General features: G+C 33.8%; 1 protein-coding gene across 1 annotated transcript; it reads right to left on the reverse strand.

The window, feature by feature from the left end:
* Window positions 1-16,288: 16,288 nt before the first annotated feature.
* Window positions 16,289-16,696, reverse strand: LOC141692889 (uncharacterized). Its single transcript, XM_074497845.1, has one exon. It carries the CDS (start codon window positions 16,694-16,696, stop codon window positions 16,289-16,291), a length of 408 nt encoding a protein of 135 aa, XP_074353946.1.
* Between the last annotated feature and the right edge of the window lie 1,777 nt (window positions 16,697-18,473).

Consider the following 18,473-nt stretch of genomic DNA (forward strand, 5'->3'; position numbering starts at 1 on the left):
TTAATAGTCCTTTTACAACAAATAATATACCACCCTTTTGAAAACTCTTCACATATTCAAAATCTACAGTCATTTATATGAACAATAGTGTATTTTATAAAATTTACCTGAAACTGTATATTTTTTTGTTATAGTTGTGTAACTTTCTCAGATTGATTAAAATCTCTTTTTAGAAAATGAATATCGATTATACAATTATACAACTTGTCAAAATCATAGACTTATTGGTTTTTTTCTCAAAATAAAATACAAAAATAAGACTTGAATGTACTACATCGTCAAGTTAATCTCTTACTAGAGGAGATATGTCACAAAACACCAACTAATAATTTTCATCAGTACATTAAAATTGATTTCAAAAATATTATTTAAAATAAAAATGGATATTTTCTTAAAACTCGACCTGTGAAATATATTAATAAAATGATGTAGATTAAGAAATAAATGTAGAGTATGAGTGTGCATATATATATTTATAAGATAAGACTAGTATTCGATCTTTATATAACTTACATAATTATAAAATTATATCTTAAGGTAGGTCGATAAAAAAAATGTATGTGAACTCTTAATGGATATCTCGGCTCGAGTTTAGCATAGCTCGGTTGTTCGTAAAATATTCATGTTCGTCTTGGACTCGGCTCGTTCATAAACAAGCCAACCGTGAACATAGCTTTTAGTTCAGTTATTAAACTCAACTCGTTTAAAAAAAAATAAAGCTCAGCTCGGTTCGGACAAAACTCGGTTCAGCTATGTTCGTCTGCATCTCTACATAAACCTTGTTTATTTAGCAAGACAAGTATGTGAGTCGAATATAATTGGCCATCAAAACGTTGAGGGGCCAAATAGAATCAAATTTAAGCAGTAAGACAATACTATATTAGACAATTTGTGGTGCCTTACTCAAATGTTAAATTGACATAATATTTTTTTTCTACAGAACCTCTATATAATAATACCCAGTATAATAACAATCTCCTTATTGTAAGAACCTCTATATATTACCAAGTGATGAATAATATTGTAATATAAGAAATGAATGTAATAAGAAACCTTACTGAAATAATGCACTAAACTTGAAAAACTCCATTGAACACAATCAAAGCTTCATTTCTTACATACAAACACATGTTCTTTTATTTGTTACTGATTACGTTATTTCCCAGTAAAGTAATTGTTTAAGGGGGGTTGGATATAATTACTAAACAAATCGATGAATTACGGAAGTAAAGTAAGCACAGATGAATCAAATAACAGTTTATATTGATCTTTAATAAAATGTTACAAAACTCTCTTAAGAACAATATTCTTAAGAGCTGTTAGGTTATGCGAATACTTGAGTTAAGCACTTATCACTCTTTTATATGATAACCTATTCTGTGTTCATATACTACACAGCTACAATCAATCTCTATCAATTATAAGATATATTACAGTATAATTCTTCTACTTTCTATACATATCTAAATCAACTACGATCCTATAAATCAGCACATTTTGATTTATCTCAGCTCTGACTTGTCATGCATGTCATTATCAACGGATAAGCTGATCAACGTATATGTGTTATAGCTTCGACGGATATTCATATGTAAGCATCAACGAATGACTTAATAGATTATTAACAGATGATAATGAAGCTTTCAGCGGATATGATTATCCGTTGAAAGCTCATTTTATCATTACAAATAAGATCATCAATTTTTCTCTATTTGTATTTATTCTTTATCTTTCCTTTCTGCTCTTTCATATAACATCTTCATATCTGTACTCCTCCATATATTCCTTTCAGATCTTCTAAGCATGTTTCTGTATGCTTGATTTGCTTTGTCAACAATAATTATGATTTTTCCTTCATGAGCCCTTTCTTCTCTGTCAAAAGCCATTTCTTCTTCCTTGAAGTTTTCAGCATTAAAGGCTTCAACATAAGCATAAGAAATCTGAAAATCCATCGGAAATAGAATTTCTTTTTCAGTTTTAACAGAAGCAGGAATAATTATCTCTCTATCAGTGTCAGGAACAGAATTAGAACTTGTCTCTTTGTTTTCAGGAATTGACCTTGAAGTAACAAGAGCATCTTCTAATTTAGATCCATGTGATTCACCCTTAGAGACGTGAGTTGACTATATAGTTTGATTTAGAATTCCAGATCTAGTTTGAACTATTACAACATCAGAGGTCTTCTTTGCTTCCTTCTCACCAACATCATCAAGATTGGCATTTTTCCTCAAAACTGATTCAAGTTGACATTTTTCCTTAGAGACGTGAGGTTTTCATGTCAGGATTAGAAACCAAATGAACAGCATGATCAGCTAGAGTCTGAACAGATTCCAAAGAAATTTTCTCACTGGTTATGCTCCAAGAATGATTTCATTCATTATTTCTATGAGCATAACCGGAAGATGAACCAAAATTAAACAATTTAGATGCTTCTATACCAGCTTTCAGAACATCATCATCAAGATTATCATCATCATCAGAATCTCCAAACTCATCATCAGGATCAGAAAATGCCTTTGAACTTTAAATTTAGATTTGACTTAGAAGGTTTAGTTGCCTGTGATGAACCTCAAATAAGAGAACCAAAACCTAAATCTCTCTATTCTATTAAAGTGATCTCATCACTTCTCACACATATATTACTTTCAATAGTAATATCTAGCTCACTTTTGTCACTCAAATCTACCTCTCCTTTTGCCAGTACAGGATACTACCTCTCAATAATTCTGTTTTTCTCTTGATATTTTCTCACAATTTCACTAGAAAGGGTCAACTCACTAGGAAATGAAGAAATACAAGATGGAAAATAGGAGTGGTCTGTAGTCATATAAATAGAGGTATCCCTAATAATAGGTCTATTTATAATCATTCTATCAGATAAAGAAAGAATTGTACCTTGAGTATTAGATATCATTGGTATTTCTTTGAGTGGTTTCACAAAATGGCTTCAGTGTTGTCCTTAGAAGTGACCAGTACATTAGGATGTGTAGAATCAGGAATAGCTTCATCAGAAATTGACCTTTGGTCAGAGATTTGCTGCTTGCCAGGAATTTACCCCATGTCAGGATTTGATACTAAGTCTGCAATAGTACTTCAAACAGTTGGTTCTTGTGGGACTTGAGGTGTATAAGCTTCTTCAATCCTTTGAACTTAAGGTTCTTGTGTGCTTCCCTCAAAGATAAGATCATTGATGACAACATCCAATGTAGCGATGTACTTCCGATGAGCTTTCCTTTCTTGTACTGTCTTCTGAATATCAGCATCCATAGAAATATGAAACCCTTGAACAATGTCAGGAATAGTCTGTTAAATCTCAGTGCTTGCATCTACACTTTGAGCAGGTGGTTCTTGTGTAGCAGGGGCATGAACAGTTGCATCTTCATATTGATAAAATGGTTTTTGTGTACTGTACCTCTTTTATGGATACTGCTGCGTGGACTGCTTTCTAACATATAATGTGTTGTCTGTAGCCTTTCTTTTAGTTTTATCAGGATTTGTCTGTGCGAGATCAGAAACTGATGAAAACTTGTTAGGATTTGCAGTTTCCTAACCAAGAGCAACTTGAGCTAATACCTCTAACCCAGCTTGTTGTTGCTTAGCCTGATCCTTGTCAGCTGCTTTAATTAGTCATTTTTTCTTTTTCACATGAATAGTTGCTACAATGTCAACTCTTGCTTCTTCTGTACTAGTACCAATAACCTCCACTGGTCTAACAAGCAGCTTAAAAACCATTGGTCCATCACTATCAGTATTAGTATCTGATGACTCATCTACTAGCTTAACACAAGATGTAGTCTTCCTTTTCTTTCTACCTACATTCTCCTTGATGCTTGTTAATGATGAAACATTTTTCTTCCTTCTTCCACCTTGTTTCTTCCATGATTTAAGTGAAAGTGAACCAATCTTTGAACCTGATTGTCTCAGAGACACATCAGTCCTAGCTATTGGTTTTGATTTGTAACTGATTCCTTTTGAGAAGAACCAGAGGTGATGTTGTGTCTAGATTTAGTACTTTTAATAGAAACACTTGGGTCAGGAATAAGATTGGATGTGTCCTGTTCCATAGTGTCAGGATTTGGAGAACTGTACTTGTGAGGCATTTTTTTAGACAAAAACACCCATATTTTTTTAAATGAATGAATCATAATATGAGATTAAGATTAGACCTTTCATCGAGTGTCTCTTTATCATCTGTTACTTCTTGAGATCTTTGTACTCTAACTTTTCTTTATTTGTCAAAAATAGCTCAAGAGGAAATTAGTTTTACACATGCATTATCAAGATATCCAATATTCACACATGCATTGCAGAAAAGAATATGAAAAGTCATAAAGAAAACAACATAATTTTCATTGATAAAATTGGATCAATACACAGTAAAGACAAGAAAAAAATAATCATAAAAGAACCCTAACAACTAAACTCTAGAGGCTCTTTCATAGCTTCTGCTTCTTCTCGTACTCGAGTCTATTCATCACACGGTGATGATAGATACTCAACATGGAGACTACAAGAGAAATAATTTTCTCTTGCAACTCCAGGGCTGCACGGAGGCATTGGTCCACCTCTTCCTCTCTCCTGTCCTCTTCCAGTTGAGTCTCCAGTGTGAAAAGCTGGAGCTCTATCAGACCTGCCCAAGAGAGAGAGCATCAAATCCATACCTAGGTATGTCAGCAGGATGGTAAACTGACGGTTTACTTGGACACGAAGTCCGAGAAGGTCAAAGTAAAGGCTCCCCTCAATCATGTTGAGAACATGAATGAAAGCTCTGTGATTACGGAAGTAAAATTGAACTTGATCCATGTGTTTGATGAACAAAAAGATTTAGGGTTGAAGAGAAAGTGGAGACTTGTGTTTTGCAGAGAGTGAGTTATTTGGGAGATGAGTTGTATGATTATATAGAGGAGACGTGAGGAACTGAAGAGACTCTATTGATAATCATGTAATAATGAGAACAACATGCATGATATTACGTGTATCTAACAAAGTCTCTTTATTTACTACTATTCCCAAGTATAAACAAATACTAATGACAAATTTATCATGATTACTCTAGTGAGGATAAAATAAATTTGCATCAATTAAAATCACAAAAGAAATAATGTTACTATCCTTTTAATAAAAATCAATTCTTGTCTATCAGAAGCTGAGACAATATTTGTATTCCACTGAGTAATTTTTATCATGATTTTGTTAGTGTTTGTGCCATAGAGACAATACTATTATGAAACATTTGGATTATTAATTATGATTCTATGGATTATTCTTTAGTAATTTATTATATTTTTATTTCCTGCGATAAAATGTTAGATTAATAAATGTCCTTGGAATATGATATGTAAATCTATATTTCTAAGTATGTGACTTAGAAATGAGATTATGAGAATAATATTGATATTCCTAAAGGTCCCTAGTCAAGTATTATTGTTAAGGGACGATAATAAATACATTGAGACTAGTGTGTTTGTTGACTAATAATCACATCTCATTGATCATAGGTATGGTGATACTAAAGTCAAAACACAGGCACATGTATTAAATACATGGTGCTGGATTGACCCGTTGTGAGATACTACATGTTTAAAGTGTCATAAGTTAATCTCACAGTGATAATGATGTATTGGTCCTTTGACCTGAAATCATTATATTTATATACAAAAATTAATATACTTTGATACTATTGAAAGTTATCCTTGAACGGGTAATAATAAAAGTAGACATTGGGTATATTATGAATCGTATGAGAAATATGAATGATCTAGGTGGGATTTAGCCCTCCTTTATTAAATGAGTGATATTATTGGCCTCTTGACTGAGTAAGACTATAAATGCATGGCCGTGATCAAATACTGATTTGTTTAATAGTTTACTCATTGATCAAGGAAAGAAGGATTAAACGTTAATAGAGGATGAAACAATGCATGCCTCGAGTTTGATCTATAATATAAGGGTAAAGGGATTATATTACATTGTACATTATTCACGAAATATTTGATTGAATCACCAATTATTATTATTACTTGGGGAGCAATGATGTGTTACTAGATGCCACTCATTGTTTATAATTTTATTATTAGAAAATAAAATAATTGCCAACGTAATAATAACCTAAAGGGTCACGCACAAAGAACGTTTAAAATAGAGTATTATTTAAATTAAGAATTTAAATATTTTATTATTATTAATTCAAATTTAATTATTAAATTAATTAAGTGAGACTGTGATTAATTGTATATATATTAGATTTCAAATTTAATAATAATATAAACCCAAAATCAGAATGGATCCTTGTAGAAGTCCATTAAGATTAGGGTTAGGCCCAAATCCTCTCTCCCTATATATGCATTAAGATGTATATCTTTAGGTTTTTAGTTGACACATCACGTTTTTGAGAAAACCCTAGCAGCTCTACATCTTAGAGAGGCCAGAGACAGAGAGAGAGAGAGAAAAGAGGCAACCAAATCGGCTAGTACCGACTCCGTGATCGTTGGACGATCAGGCGTTCGTGTGGATACCTTGGAGAGCAAATCTTGGAAAGGAGGGCTGCTGTGTTGGTTCATCAAGATCTGTACATTCATCACAATCAGAAGAAAAAGCTTTATTAAGGTAAACATCTAATCCCTGAATTAAATGTTTTGTTTCTCATGGATCCTGCGTTTGGGGTTTCATTTTTCATATTTATTTTTGATTTTTCCACTGCATTTGTGTCATGAAACAATGGCATCAGAGCTACTTGAGAAATGTTTTAATTCGGTTGTATGTTTACAATTTTGATATAAGTGAGCATGTATATAATATTTGGTGCGTGTATATGCCTGTATATGTGATTTTGAATATATATGTATATATGATATTCATGATGTATTTTATAATCATGTGACGGTTGTATGTATCGCAGTGTGAGGTATATATGATATACTTTGTTTTTATTATGGAGATTTTATACGATGTGATTTCTAAAAAAAGCTGAACAAATTTGGTGAAATCTGTGTCCAGTGTATAATTTTTGCAACGATATGTGTTTTCCGACTGTAATCGGGTCACTGGGCAAGACTAACAAAGTCAGGTTTGCATCTGTAAGCCATTGGATGACATTACAGGCCTCGAAACAGTGATTTTTAGTTTTTAGAAAGCTGATTTTAATTTTCTGAATTTTGGTAAATATGTTGTGTTTGATTATATAGTCTGAACTATGATATGTGATGCCATGTTAAGATTATAAGTGTTTTTTTATGTGTCATGTGATATCATGGTGTATGGTTATGTCCTTAAGATCCTTTAGTTAAAGGTTTTTATTTATGGTTTTGGTTTCTAAATATGACTTGCATGTCATTTATTCTTTGTAATTCTTTTACCTCGAATGTAACTCGAGTTTTCTTATGTAAGTACAGTAGTATATGTTGTTTTAATGTAATGTACTTCAAGGAGGCATGATCCAAGAGGAGAATCAGCAATTGAGATAAGAAGAATGAAGACTTGTAATTGTAATTGTATTTATATTATTCACCATAGATTGACCTTGATCCTTTCATTAGCTTGAAAGAATCACATAGGATAAAGGCCATAACCAAGCACGTTTACATACCGCACTTTACATATTGATGTATGAATGTATGTATAGAATAGCTAATGATGCATGCTTTAATTAGATTAATCATGCATGAATGTATGTATTGAATACATCACCCATGCCTGCTAAACAAGATAAAATCTGTAACAACTCAAGATTTTAAAATTTACAAACGATTATGAGATTCTCATGTTTATGAAACACGTAATGAAATACGAATCTTTTTTGTTTCCGATATGGGGCGATTTTGTCAACAACGGATTCATTGAACTTGTAAGACTGTGGGTTTTAAGCGAGACCGATGTGGCTCTTCCACTTCCTCGAAATCAAACCATTGACGAGTATTGATTTGAAGTATTTTATTCAAGGAAAAATTGGAAATCTCTTTATGATGGGATCATGATCGTTATATTACTAACAAAACCCTAATGTTTATATTAAGTTATTTAGATGCCTTCCAATATGTCCAACGCGTTAACCCCTAGATCGATAATGAGTGGGTTCGCCAGAGTGAAATACTCCCATCTATCGTGGGACGGCATGTTGAAGTATATGATACTTTTTAGACCTTTGGGTTTGACTTAACTAAGTTACCACAATAGGATTGTGAACTTAGAGGCATAGAGTTTGGTGCGATTTATTGGATAAATAAGAATAAATGTTGTTCCGCTAAATTATCTAAGAGTTATATAGTTGATATAATTGACAAATGTTGTCTACCTTGTTGAATCATATTTTAGGAGTAAAGCCAAAGCTGAACTAAAATGTTGTGAAATTTGGATCTTGGCTCATTAGAAAGTATATAGAAGATATCATTTCTGAATTAATAGTTAGGGCTATTAATTTGATAAAGTAGTGGGAGATAAATATTTTGAATATATATGAATAATCACTTGAACATAATTTAATATCATCTGTAGACTAATTTATCTTATGCATTTTAAACATTGTAGATATTAAATGGCAATCAATTCAAACAAGTTCTATGTACGATCAGTCCTTGAGAAGGACAAGCTAACAGGAACAAACTTCCTTGACTGGCAGAGGAACTTGAGGATTATCCTTAAACAAGAGCGCAAGCTCTATGTCATAGATATCTCTCGCCCTGCACCTCTCCCTGAAGGAGCATCCCGTGCTCAACATAATGTTTATCAGAAACATATCGATGATGACACGGATGTTTAATGTCTCATGTTAGCGACCATGAGTGTTGAACTTCAGAAACAACATGAGAATATGGATTCTTATGATATGACTGAGCACCTTAAACGTATGTTTGAAGGACAGGCTCGTAAGGAGAGGTTTGATACTTTCAAATCATTGCATGCATGTAAGCAGGGAGAATGTGATCCGGTTGGACCACATGTTCTAAGAATGAAAGGGTATATTGAGTATCTTGCCAAGTTGGGTGCCCCGATTGTTGTGGAGCACCAGATTGACCTAATTTTGCAATATTTAAAAATCAGCTATTCTTTATTTGTGATGAATTATAATATGAATGAGATAGATAAGAACCCCATCCAATTGTTGGCTATGTTGAAAACTGCTAAGACCAACGTTCAGAAGGAATCCCATGTTCTCATGTTGATGGTGAATAAGGGGAAGGCCAAAGGAAAGGGTAAATGGAAAGGCAAGAGGAATATGGGATCTAAATCTAATGCCAATCTGAAAACTGATCCGACCAAGGCTTTGAAGCCTAAAGGTGGTGTTCCAATGGTTGGTGATTGTCACTATTGCAAGAAACCGGGTCATTGGAAGATGAACTGTCATGCTTATTTGGAGGATTTGAAGAAGAAGAAGGTTGTTGCTACTTCTGGTTCAAGTATTTATGTTATAGAAGTCAAATTGTCTACTTTAACATCTTGGGTATTAGATACTGGATGTGGTTCTCATATTTGTATAAATGTGCAGGAACTGCAGGGAAGTAGGATACTGGCGAAGGAGAAGTCGACCTACGAGTTGGCAATGGAGCAAAGGTTGTTGCTTTAGCTGTAGGGACTTATCATTTATCATTGCCCACTGGGCTTGTTTTAGAACTAGATAACTATTTTTACGTGCCTGCGATTTGCAGAAACATTATTTCGGTTTCTTTTTTGGACAAGAAAGGTTTTTTGTTTTTGATTCAGAACAATAGATGTTCCTTTTCATTGATTAATGTTACCTATGGGGTCACACATTTGTTTAATGGTTTATATGTTCTTGATTTAGATACTCCTTTCTATAACATAAATAATGATAATAAACATATTAAGATGAAAGACTCAAATCAAACATACCTTTGGCATTTTCGTTTAGGTCACATAAATGAGAAACGTATTTCCAAATTACATAAAGATGGTTACTTGGATAAGTTTGATTTTGAATCATACGAAGAATACAAATCTTGTCTCATTGGAAAAATGGCTAAAGCTCCTTTTATAGGACAAGGTGAAAGGGCCACCAAATGATTAAGACTTATACATAGTGATGTATGTGGTCCAATGCGTACGATGGCAAGAGGTGGCTTTTACTACTTTATTACATTTACTGATGATTTCAGTAGATATGGATATGTGTATCTTTTGAAGAACAAATCTGATTCTTTTGAAAAGTTCAAAGAATACAAGGCTGAAGTGGAAAAGCAAACAGGGGAAGTATAAAAGTTCTACGATTAGATCGTGGAGGAGAATACTTAAGCCTCGAGTTTAAAGGTTTCTTGAAGGAGTGTAGTATCGTATCACAACTTACTCCTCCTGGAATGCCTCAATGGAATGGAGTTTCTGAGAGGAGAAATCATACCTTGTTGGACATGGTGCGATCGATGATGAGTCTAGCAGATCTTCCAATAAGTTTCTGGGGTTATGCTTTAGAAACGGCTGCATATACACCAAACCGAGTTCCAACTAAATCGGTTCAAAAGACTTCATATGAGATATGGACTGAGAAACATCACAACATATCTTTTATGAAATTATGGGGATGTGAAGCATTTGTGAAATGCTTGGTGTCTGACAAGCTAGGACCAAAATCAGATAAATGTTATTTTGTGGGATATCCTGAAGAAACTAAAGGGTATAGTTTCTATAATCCTACCGCTGTATTTCTTGAAAGAGAGTTACTTTTCAATAAAATTAGTGGGAGGAATATAGATCTCGATGAAGATCGAGTTGCACAAAATAACAATGAACCAGAGTTGGAAAGTGGGAAGGAAGTACATCAAGATGTTCCTACTCGGGAAACACAGGTTGCTCGTAGATCTAGTAGGGGTCGTCATGAGCCGGAGAGATATTATGGATTTCTCTTGACTCAAGATGATAATGTAATGCTCATAGATAATAATGAGCCTCTTACCTACCAAGAAGCTATGAACAGTCCAGACTCCAAGAGATGGCTAGAGGCCATGAAATCCGAAATGGAATCCATGTATCAAAATAAAGTATGGACTTTAGTTGATCCACCTGAAGGGGTAAAACCTATAGGGTGCAAGTGGGTTTTCAAGAAAAAAATTGACATGGATGGTAAAGTACAGACATATAAAGCGCGACTAGTAGAAAAGGTTTCAAACAAATTCATGGTATAGACTATGATGAGACCTTTTCACCAGTTGTTATGGTCAAGTCCATCAGGATTTTGCTAGCAATAGCTACTTACTACGACTATGAGATTTGGCAAATGGATGTCAAAACTGCTTTCCTAAATGGGAGCCTTGAAGGGGATGTATACATGATACAACCTGAGGGTTTTATCGATCCCAAGTTTGCTAAGATGGTCTATAAGATGCATCGATCTATTTATGGATTGAAGCAAGCCTCAAGGAGATGGAATCGTCATTTTGATGAAACAGTCAAAGAATTTGGCTTTATTCAAAATGAAGATGAACCATGTGTTTACAAGAAGGTTAGTGTGAGCCATATGGCATTCCTAGTACTATATGTAGATGGCATATTACTAATAGGGAATGACATACCTTCTCTACAGGCTGTTAAGACTTGGTTGGGAAATAGTTTCTCAATGAAGGACTTAGGCGATGATACCTATATATTAGGGATCAAGATCTATAGAGATAGATCAAGGAAATTAATCAGCCTAAGTCAGAGTACATACATTGATAAAGTATTGCATTATTTTGGGATGCAAGAGGAAAAAAGAGGATATGTCCCAATATCTCATGGGATATTGATCTCAAAAGACAACTGCTCTAAATCATTAGATGATAAGGGTCGTATGAGCAAAGTTCCATATGCTTCGGCAATTGGATCTATAATGTATGCAATGATATGTACTCGTCCTGATGTTTCGTATGCCTTGAGCATGACGAGCAGATACCAGTCTAATCCAGGTGAGGGTCACTGGACAGCTATCAAGAATATTCTTAAGTACTTGAAGAGGACTAAAGATTCATTCTTGGTGTATGGAGGAGATGAGAAGCAAGAGACAGTAGCTGATTCTAAAATGGAAGCTGAGTATATTGCTACCAGTGAAGCAGCCAAGAAGGCTGTTTGAATACGGAAATTCATAACGGGACTTGGTGTAGTTCCATCGATCACAGATCCAGTTGATCTTCAAGGTCCCATTCCCGGGCAAAGCATATACTTAGGAGATATCACCTTCTTCAAGAGATTAATGAAAGAGGAGATATATATATATATATATATATGTAAAGTGCATATTGATGATAGTGTTGCAGACCCACTGACTAAGGCTTTGTCGCAGCAAAAGCACGAAGGTCATACTAGTTCCATGGGTATTAGATACATGGGTGATTGGCTCTAGTGCAAGTGGGAGATTGTTAGTGTTTGTGCCTTAGAGACAACACTATTATGAAACATTTGGATTATTTATTATGATTCTATGGATTATTATTTAGGAATTTATTATATCTTTATTTTCTATGATAAAATGTTAGATTAATAAATTTCCTTGGAATATGATATGTAAATCTATATCTCTAAGTGCGTGACTTAGAAATGAGATTATGAGAATAGTATTGATATTCCTAAAGGTCCATGGTCAAGTATTATTGTTAAGGGACGATAATAAATACATTGAGACTAGTGTGTTTGTTGACTGATGATCACATCTCATTGATCATAGGTATGGTGATACTAAAGTCAAAACACAGGCACATGTATTAAACAAATATGTATTAAATACATGGTGCTGGATTGACCCGTTGTGAGATACTACATGTTTAAAGTGTCATAAGTTAATCTCATAGTGATAATGATGTATTGGTCCTTTGACTGAAATCATTATATTTCTTTACGAAAATTAATACACTTTGATACTATTGAAAGTTATCCTTGACCGGATAATAATAAAAGTAGACATTGAGTATATTATTAATCGTATGAGAAATATGAATGATCTAGATGAGATTTAGCCCTCCTTTATTAAAGGAGTGATATTATTGGCCTCTTGATTGAGTAAGACTATAAAATGCATGGCCATGCTCAAATACTGATTTGTTTAATAATTTACTCAGTGATCAAGGAAGGAAGGATTAAACATTAATAGAGGATGACACAATGCATGCCTCGAGTTTGATCTATAATATAAGGCTAAAGGGATTATATTACATTGTACATTATTCACGAAAGGTTTGATTGAATCACCAATTATTATTATTACTTGGGGAGCAATGATGTATTACTAGATGCCACTCATTGTTTATAATTTTATTATTAGAAAATAAAATTATTGCCAACGTAATAATAACCTAAATGGTCACAAAAAAGAACATTTAAAACAGATTGTTAATTAAATTATGAATTTAAATATTTTATTATTATTAATTTGAATTTAATTATTAAATTAATTAAGTGAGACTTGATTAATTATATATATATATATTAGAATTTGAATTTAATAATAATATAAACCCAAAATCAGAATGGGTCTATTTAAAAGCCCATTAAGATTAAGGTTAGGCCCAAATCCTCTCTCCCTATATATATATTAAGATGTATATTTTTAGGATTTAGATGACACATCACGTTTTTGAGAAAACCCTAGCAGCTCTACATCTTAGAGAGGCTAGAGAGAGAGAGAGAGAGAAAAGAGGCAACCAAATTGGCTAGTACCGGCTCCGGTGATCGTTCGACGATTGGGCATTCGTGTGGATACCTTGGAGAGCAGATCTTGGAAAGGAGGGCTGTTGTGTTGGTTCATCAAGATCTGTACATTCATCACAATCAGAAGAAAAAGCTTTATTAAGGTAAACATCTAATCTCTGAATTAAATGTCTTGTTTCGCATGGATCCTGCGTTTGGGGTTTCGTTTTTCATATTTATTTTTTATTTTTCCGCTGCATTTGTGTCATGAATCTCAACAGATTTCCCCCCTCAGCATTTGCATTGATGGATTTAGTAGCAAAATCAAGAATCTCATCATCATTAATCAATTCCATTGTGAAGCTCCCCCTGTAATAGTGCTGTCAATTTCTGATCGAATTGGTTGATGTTGCTACCCTTCAACTTGTGCATTATCATATACTTGACTCAAGATCACCAGGATTTGCCTTCTTTCCTGTAAGCTTTTTGTCTATAATTACAACATTTTCATGAGAGTGTTATTTTCCAGCTTTTATATAATGATGCCTTTGTTACCAATCAAGTTTCAGGACCATCAATATTTGTCTAAAGTTTGGCTTCATAAATGTTCCCATGTCTGTAAGCTTTGAAAACAATCTTCTTTGTGATCTTATGAACTACTTCACAGTGAGTATCATAGAACACAACATAGAAACCTATGTCAGTGATTTAACTAATGCTCAACAGATTGTGCTTCAGTCTATCTACCAGAGCTACGTTCGAGATGATGATAATCCCAATAATTATAATGCCATATCCCAGTGTTTTTCTACATTTCCATCACCGTAGGAAACCATTGGGCCAACCTTCTCCAGATATTTTGACAACAGGGATTTAGTTCCAGTCATATGTGCAGAACAACCATTGTCCAAAACAAGCACATTCTTCTTGTTTCCCTATAATCGGAAATATGGAAATCAGTTAGAATTTCTAAGAACCCACACTTGTTGGGTCTTTCGTACATCTTATGTAATTTTGCAGTCGAAGACTTATTTTCAGGAATTGATCCATCAGGAATTTCTCCATTAAAATTTGTCTTGACAGTTTTAACTCTATAAGATGTATGCACATTCAGTTTAACAATTCTATTTAAAATAGCAATTTTATTGAATTTAGATAAAGGATTAAAATTATTGTGATACAAACTATGATAATCCTTACAAGTATAAATAGAATGCCAACTGCTACCACAATGAGAACAAGGGTTCTATGGTTTGTAAAATACCGATCTACCACTAATATCAGACTCAGGAATCTTAGTGACTTCCTTTTTAGGCTTCCTGTAATCAATAGAAATATGATTAGTATTACCACAGTTAAAACAAGATTTTCTAGGAGCATCAGGAATGGACTTATAATTGCTTTCCTTATTTATTTATTGTTTACCATTTCTACCTCTCTCAGACCTAGATTTGTGAGTCCTAGCAGTTACGTCACAAATTTTCTTGTCTAACTCATTTTTAAAAATAAGTCCTATATTTTTGCTTTTCTTTTCTTATATTTTAGGCTCTTCTTTCTTTTTATCAGAAACTCTAGGTTCATCTTTCTTCTTATCAAGGATTCTTAGAGGTAGAACCAACTTCATAATTAGACTTCACTCCATTTTTATCAGTTCTTACAAATTTAACAGGAGTAGAGTCCTATTAGTAAATTTATTATTACCTAGACATTCTTTCCAATTCTTATCACTGATGAAACTATGAACTTTTCTTCCAAAAGTCATCCATGTTTTAAACACTTCTCTTTCTTTCTGAAGTACTTTCTCAAGCCCGATATATTTGATGTTTATCTGAATTTCATTATGTTAGGCCTTTTTACATGCCTTTTCATTTTCATGCATGCATACTAACTCAACTTCTAAGAAATCATTTATTTCTCTAAGCATCTTATTAACATCAATCAAACTGTCACATTCAATACTCTTACTTTTAAATATGACATGCAGAGAATATAAAAAAGTTTTCAGTTTAGATAGATTATTAGTATCAATAGGGGATACAACTGAAGGTACCTTATCAGTTCCTGAAGTATCCTCTCCAGGAGTTGCCATGAGTGTATAACATTCATTATCATTATCAGTTCCTGATGATTCCATCCAGTATTTGTTGGATTTTTTTGTGACTAAAGCTTTTCTAGTTGACTTGGGGCACTCAGTAGCCAGATGTCCTTTTTCATTGCAGTTGTAACAAGTCACCTTGGTCTTGTCAAACTTCCTTCCCTTGGTGTATTGTCCATCATTCTTTCTGAACTTGCATTTGCCATCCCCAGAATACTTTCTGTTAAAACCACCTTTCCTTTGTGGTTTTGTAAACCTCATACTTCTGAAGCCTTTCACCAGCATTGCAGCCATTTCAACAACTTGAGGATCATCCAGTTCGATCTCAGAATCCTCGTCAATATCGCTGTCAGCATCTGATGATTCATTAGTATCTGACTCTTCCACTATGTTCCTTCATCTTGACCTCTCACTTATCTTTTTCTTGCCTTTATGAGTCTCAGAATTTAGAGCCACATCCTTCATCTTCTGACCCTTTTTATTCTTCCTTTGCTGGATCTCCAAGTCATGAGTTTTCAGCATCCCATAAACTTCATCCAGAGTCAGTGAATCAAGACCATATTGATGCCTGATTATTGAGGATCGTGTATCTCAATCTTCTGGAAGAGATCTCAGAAACTTGATGTTTGAGACTTCTCCATCATACTCTTGTCCAACCAAAGATAGATCATTCATTAGTGTTATAAATCTATCATAGATGTTAGTAATTGATTTATCAGCTTTGGCATAAAATTGCTCATATTCTTGCACATGAACAACTCTTCTATTCTTCTTTATTGCCATTGTACCTTGGCACTGTGTCTCCAAGGCATCCCATATCTCTTTTGTAGTCTTGCAGGTAATCACCATGTTGGACATCACATTGTCCAAACTATTATGTAGAATATTCTTGACTTTTGCATCCTTAAGCATTGAAGCCTTCTCCGGATCTGACCACTTTGATTTTTCTTTCCTGATATAGTGTTCAGGAACATCTGGGGTCATAGCCACATTTTCCATATAATAAGGAGCACTAACCCCCTATCTAGAGTCTATAGTAAGAGGCCTCGTTCCTATTTTGATGATATCAACATATGCATCATCAATTGCTTCCAGAAACATCAGCATCTTTAAACTCCATGTAGAGTAATCAGCTTTCTTCAGGATGGGAATTTTCATGCCTTTATACTTACTTCCAGACATCTTGACCTTTTCAAATTAACATTTATTTGACCACTCTGATACCACTTGTTGCCCAGTAAAGTAATTATTTAAGAGGTGCTAGATATAATTACTAAACAAATCGATATATTATGGAAGTAAATTAAGCACAGATAAATCAAATAATAGTTTATATTAATCTTTAATAAACTGTTACAGAACTCTCTCAAGAATAATATTCTTAAGAGCTGCTAGGTTATACGAATACTCGAGTTAAGCACTTATCATTCTTTTATGTGATAACCTATTCTATCTTTATATACTACATAGCCACAATCAATATCTATCACATACAAGATATGTTACAATATAGCTCTTCTACTTTCTATACATATCTAAATCAACTACGATCCCATAAATCAGCACATTCTGATTTATCTCGCAGCTTTGACTTGTCATGCAAGTCATTATGAACGGACAAGATGATCAATAGATATATGTTATAGCTTCGACGGATATTCATATGTAAGCATCAACGAATGACTAAATAGATTTTCAATGAATGACAATGAAGCTTTCAACGGATAATCATATCCAGATGGTTGATCATATCCTGATTGTTAGACAGATGTTGATTCTCGACTTAGCCAATTCCCAACATACATCACTATGTACTGATTGTAAAAAAGGATACACGAACATAACTAGAGAGATTTATCATCCGAAGAGAGGGAGAGAGGGGGGAGAAGTTAGGGGAGTGAGATTCATTTTCCTAACTGATTAACGTCACTGTTAAGCTTTCGATTTGTATCTTTTGTGACTTGTTTGATGATGTGAAATGTCTAGATGTTCATTCTTGTAACTAACTCTCGGTTTTATTTTTCTTCTTCTCAAGTGCACAATAAGCTTCATTAAGTCCTTTCTCATTTATTTTCAACACCCTCTTTAAAACTAGGCATCATCTTGGTCATGCCGACTTCGGATATTAATTCATTGAAATGGTCCAATGGTAGTATCTTAGTGAACACATCTGCTATATGCATTTTAGTAGGGAAGTAAGATATCCGCAATAAAAATTTCATTACTTATCTCTTATAAAGTACACATTCATCTCACTATTTTTAGTCCTTTCATTGTGTCCATGATTCTTAGCTATGCGAATTACACTTTTGTTATCACAATGCAATGTGACATGTTTTAAACATTTTACTCCCAATTTTTCCAGCAGCCTTACCATTCATGTCACTTTAGCTTCTACTGCAAATATTACTCTATATTATACTCCTGATGAGCGTTTTGACACTATACTTTACTTCTTAGACGTCCAGCTAATTGGTGACTTTCCCAATATTAACAAATAACCAGATGTTAATCTTCTTGTATCCAAGAAAGTACCTCAATCTGAATATGAATATTCTTGCAATACTAGTTGATCTTCTTCTTTTAGTAATATTCCTTGTTCAGTTGTTGATGTTACAAACTTTATTACATGCATTAAAGCCTTATAAGGTGATTTAACATGTTGCTGAAAGAACTAACGCAAGTGTTGCACAGTGTAAGCCAAGTCAGGTCTAATTAGATTCAAGAGGTTAAGTTTTCCAGCCAAGCATCTGTAAAGAGTAGGATTATCAAAAAC

This window comes from Apium graveolens, chromosome 2 (genome assembly GCF_009905375.1).
Source record: "Apium graveolens cultivar Ventura chromosome 2, ASM990537v1, whole genome shotgun sequence".
NCBI lineage: Eukaryota > Viridiplantae > Streptophyta > Magnoliopsida > Apiales > Apiaceae > Apium > Apium graveolens.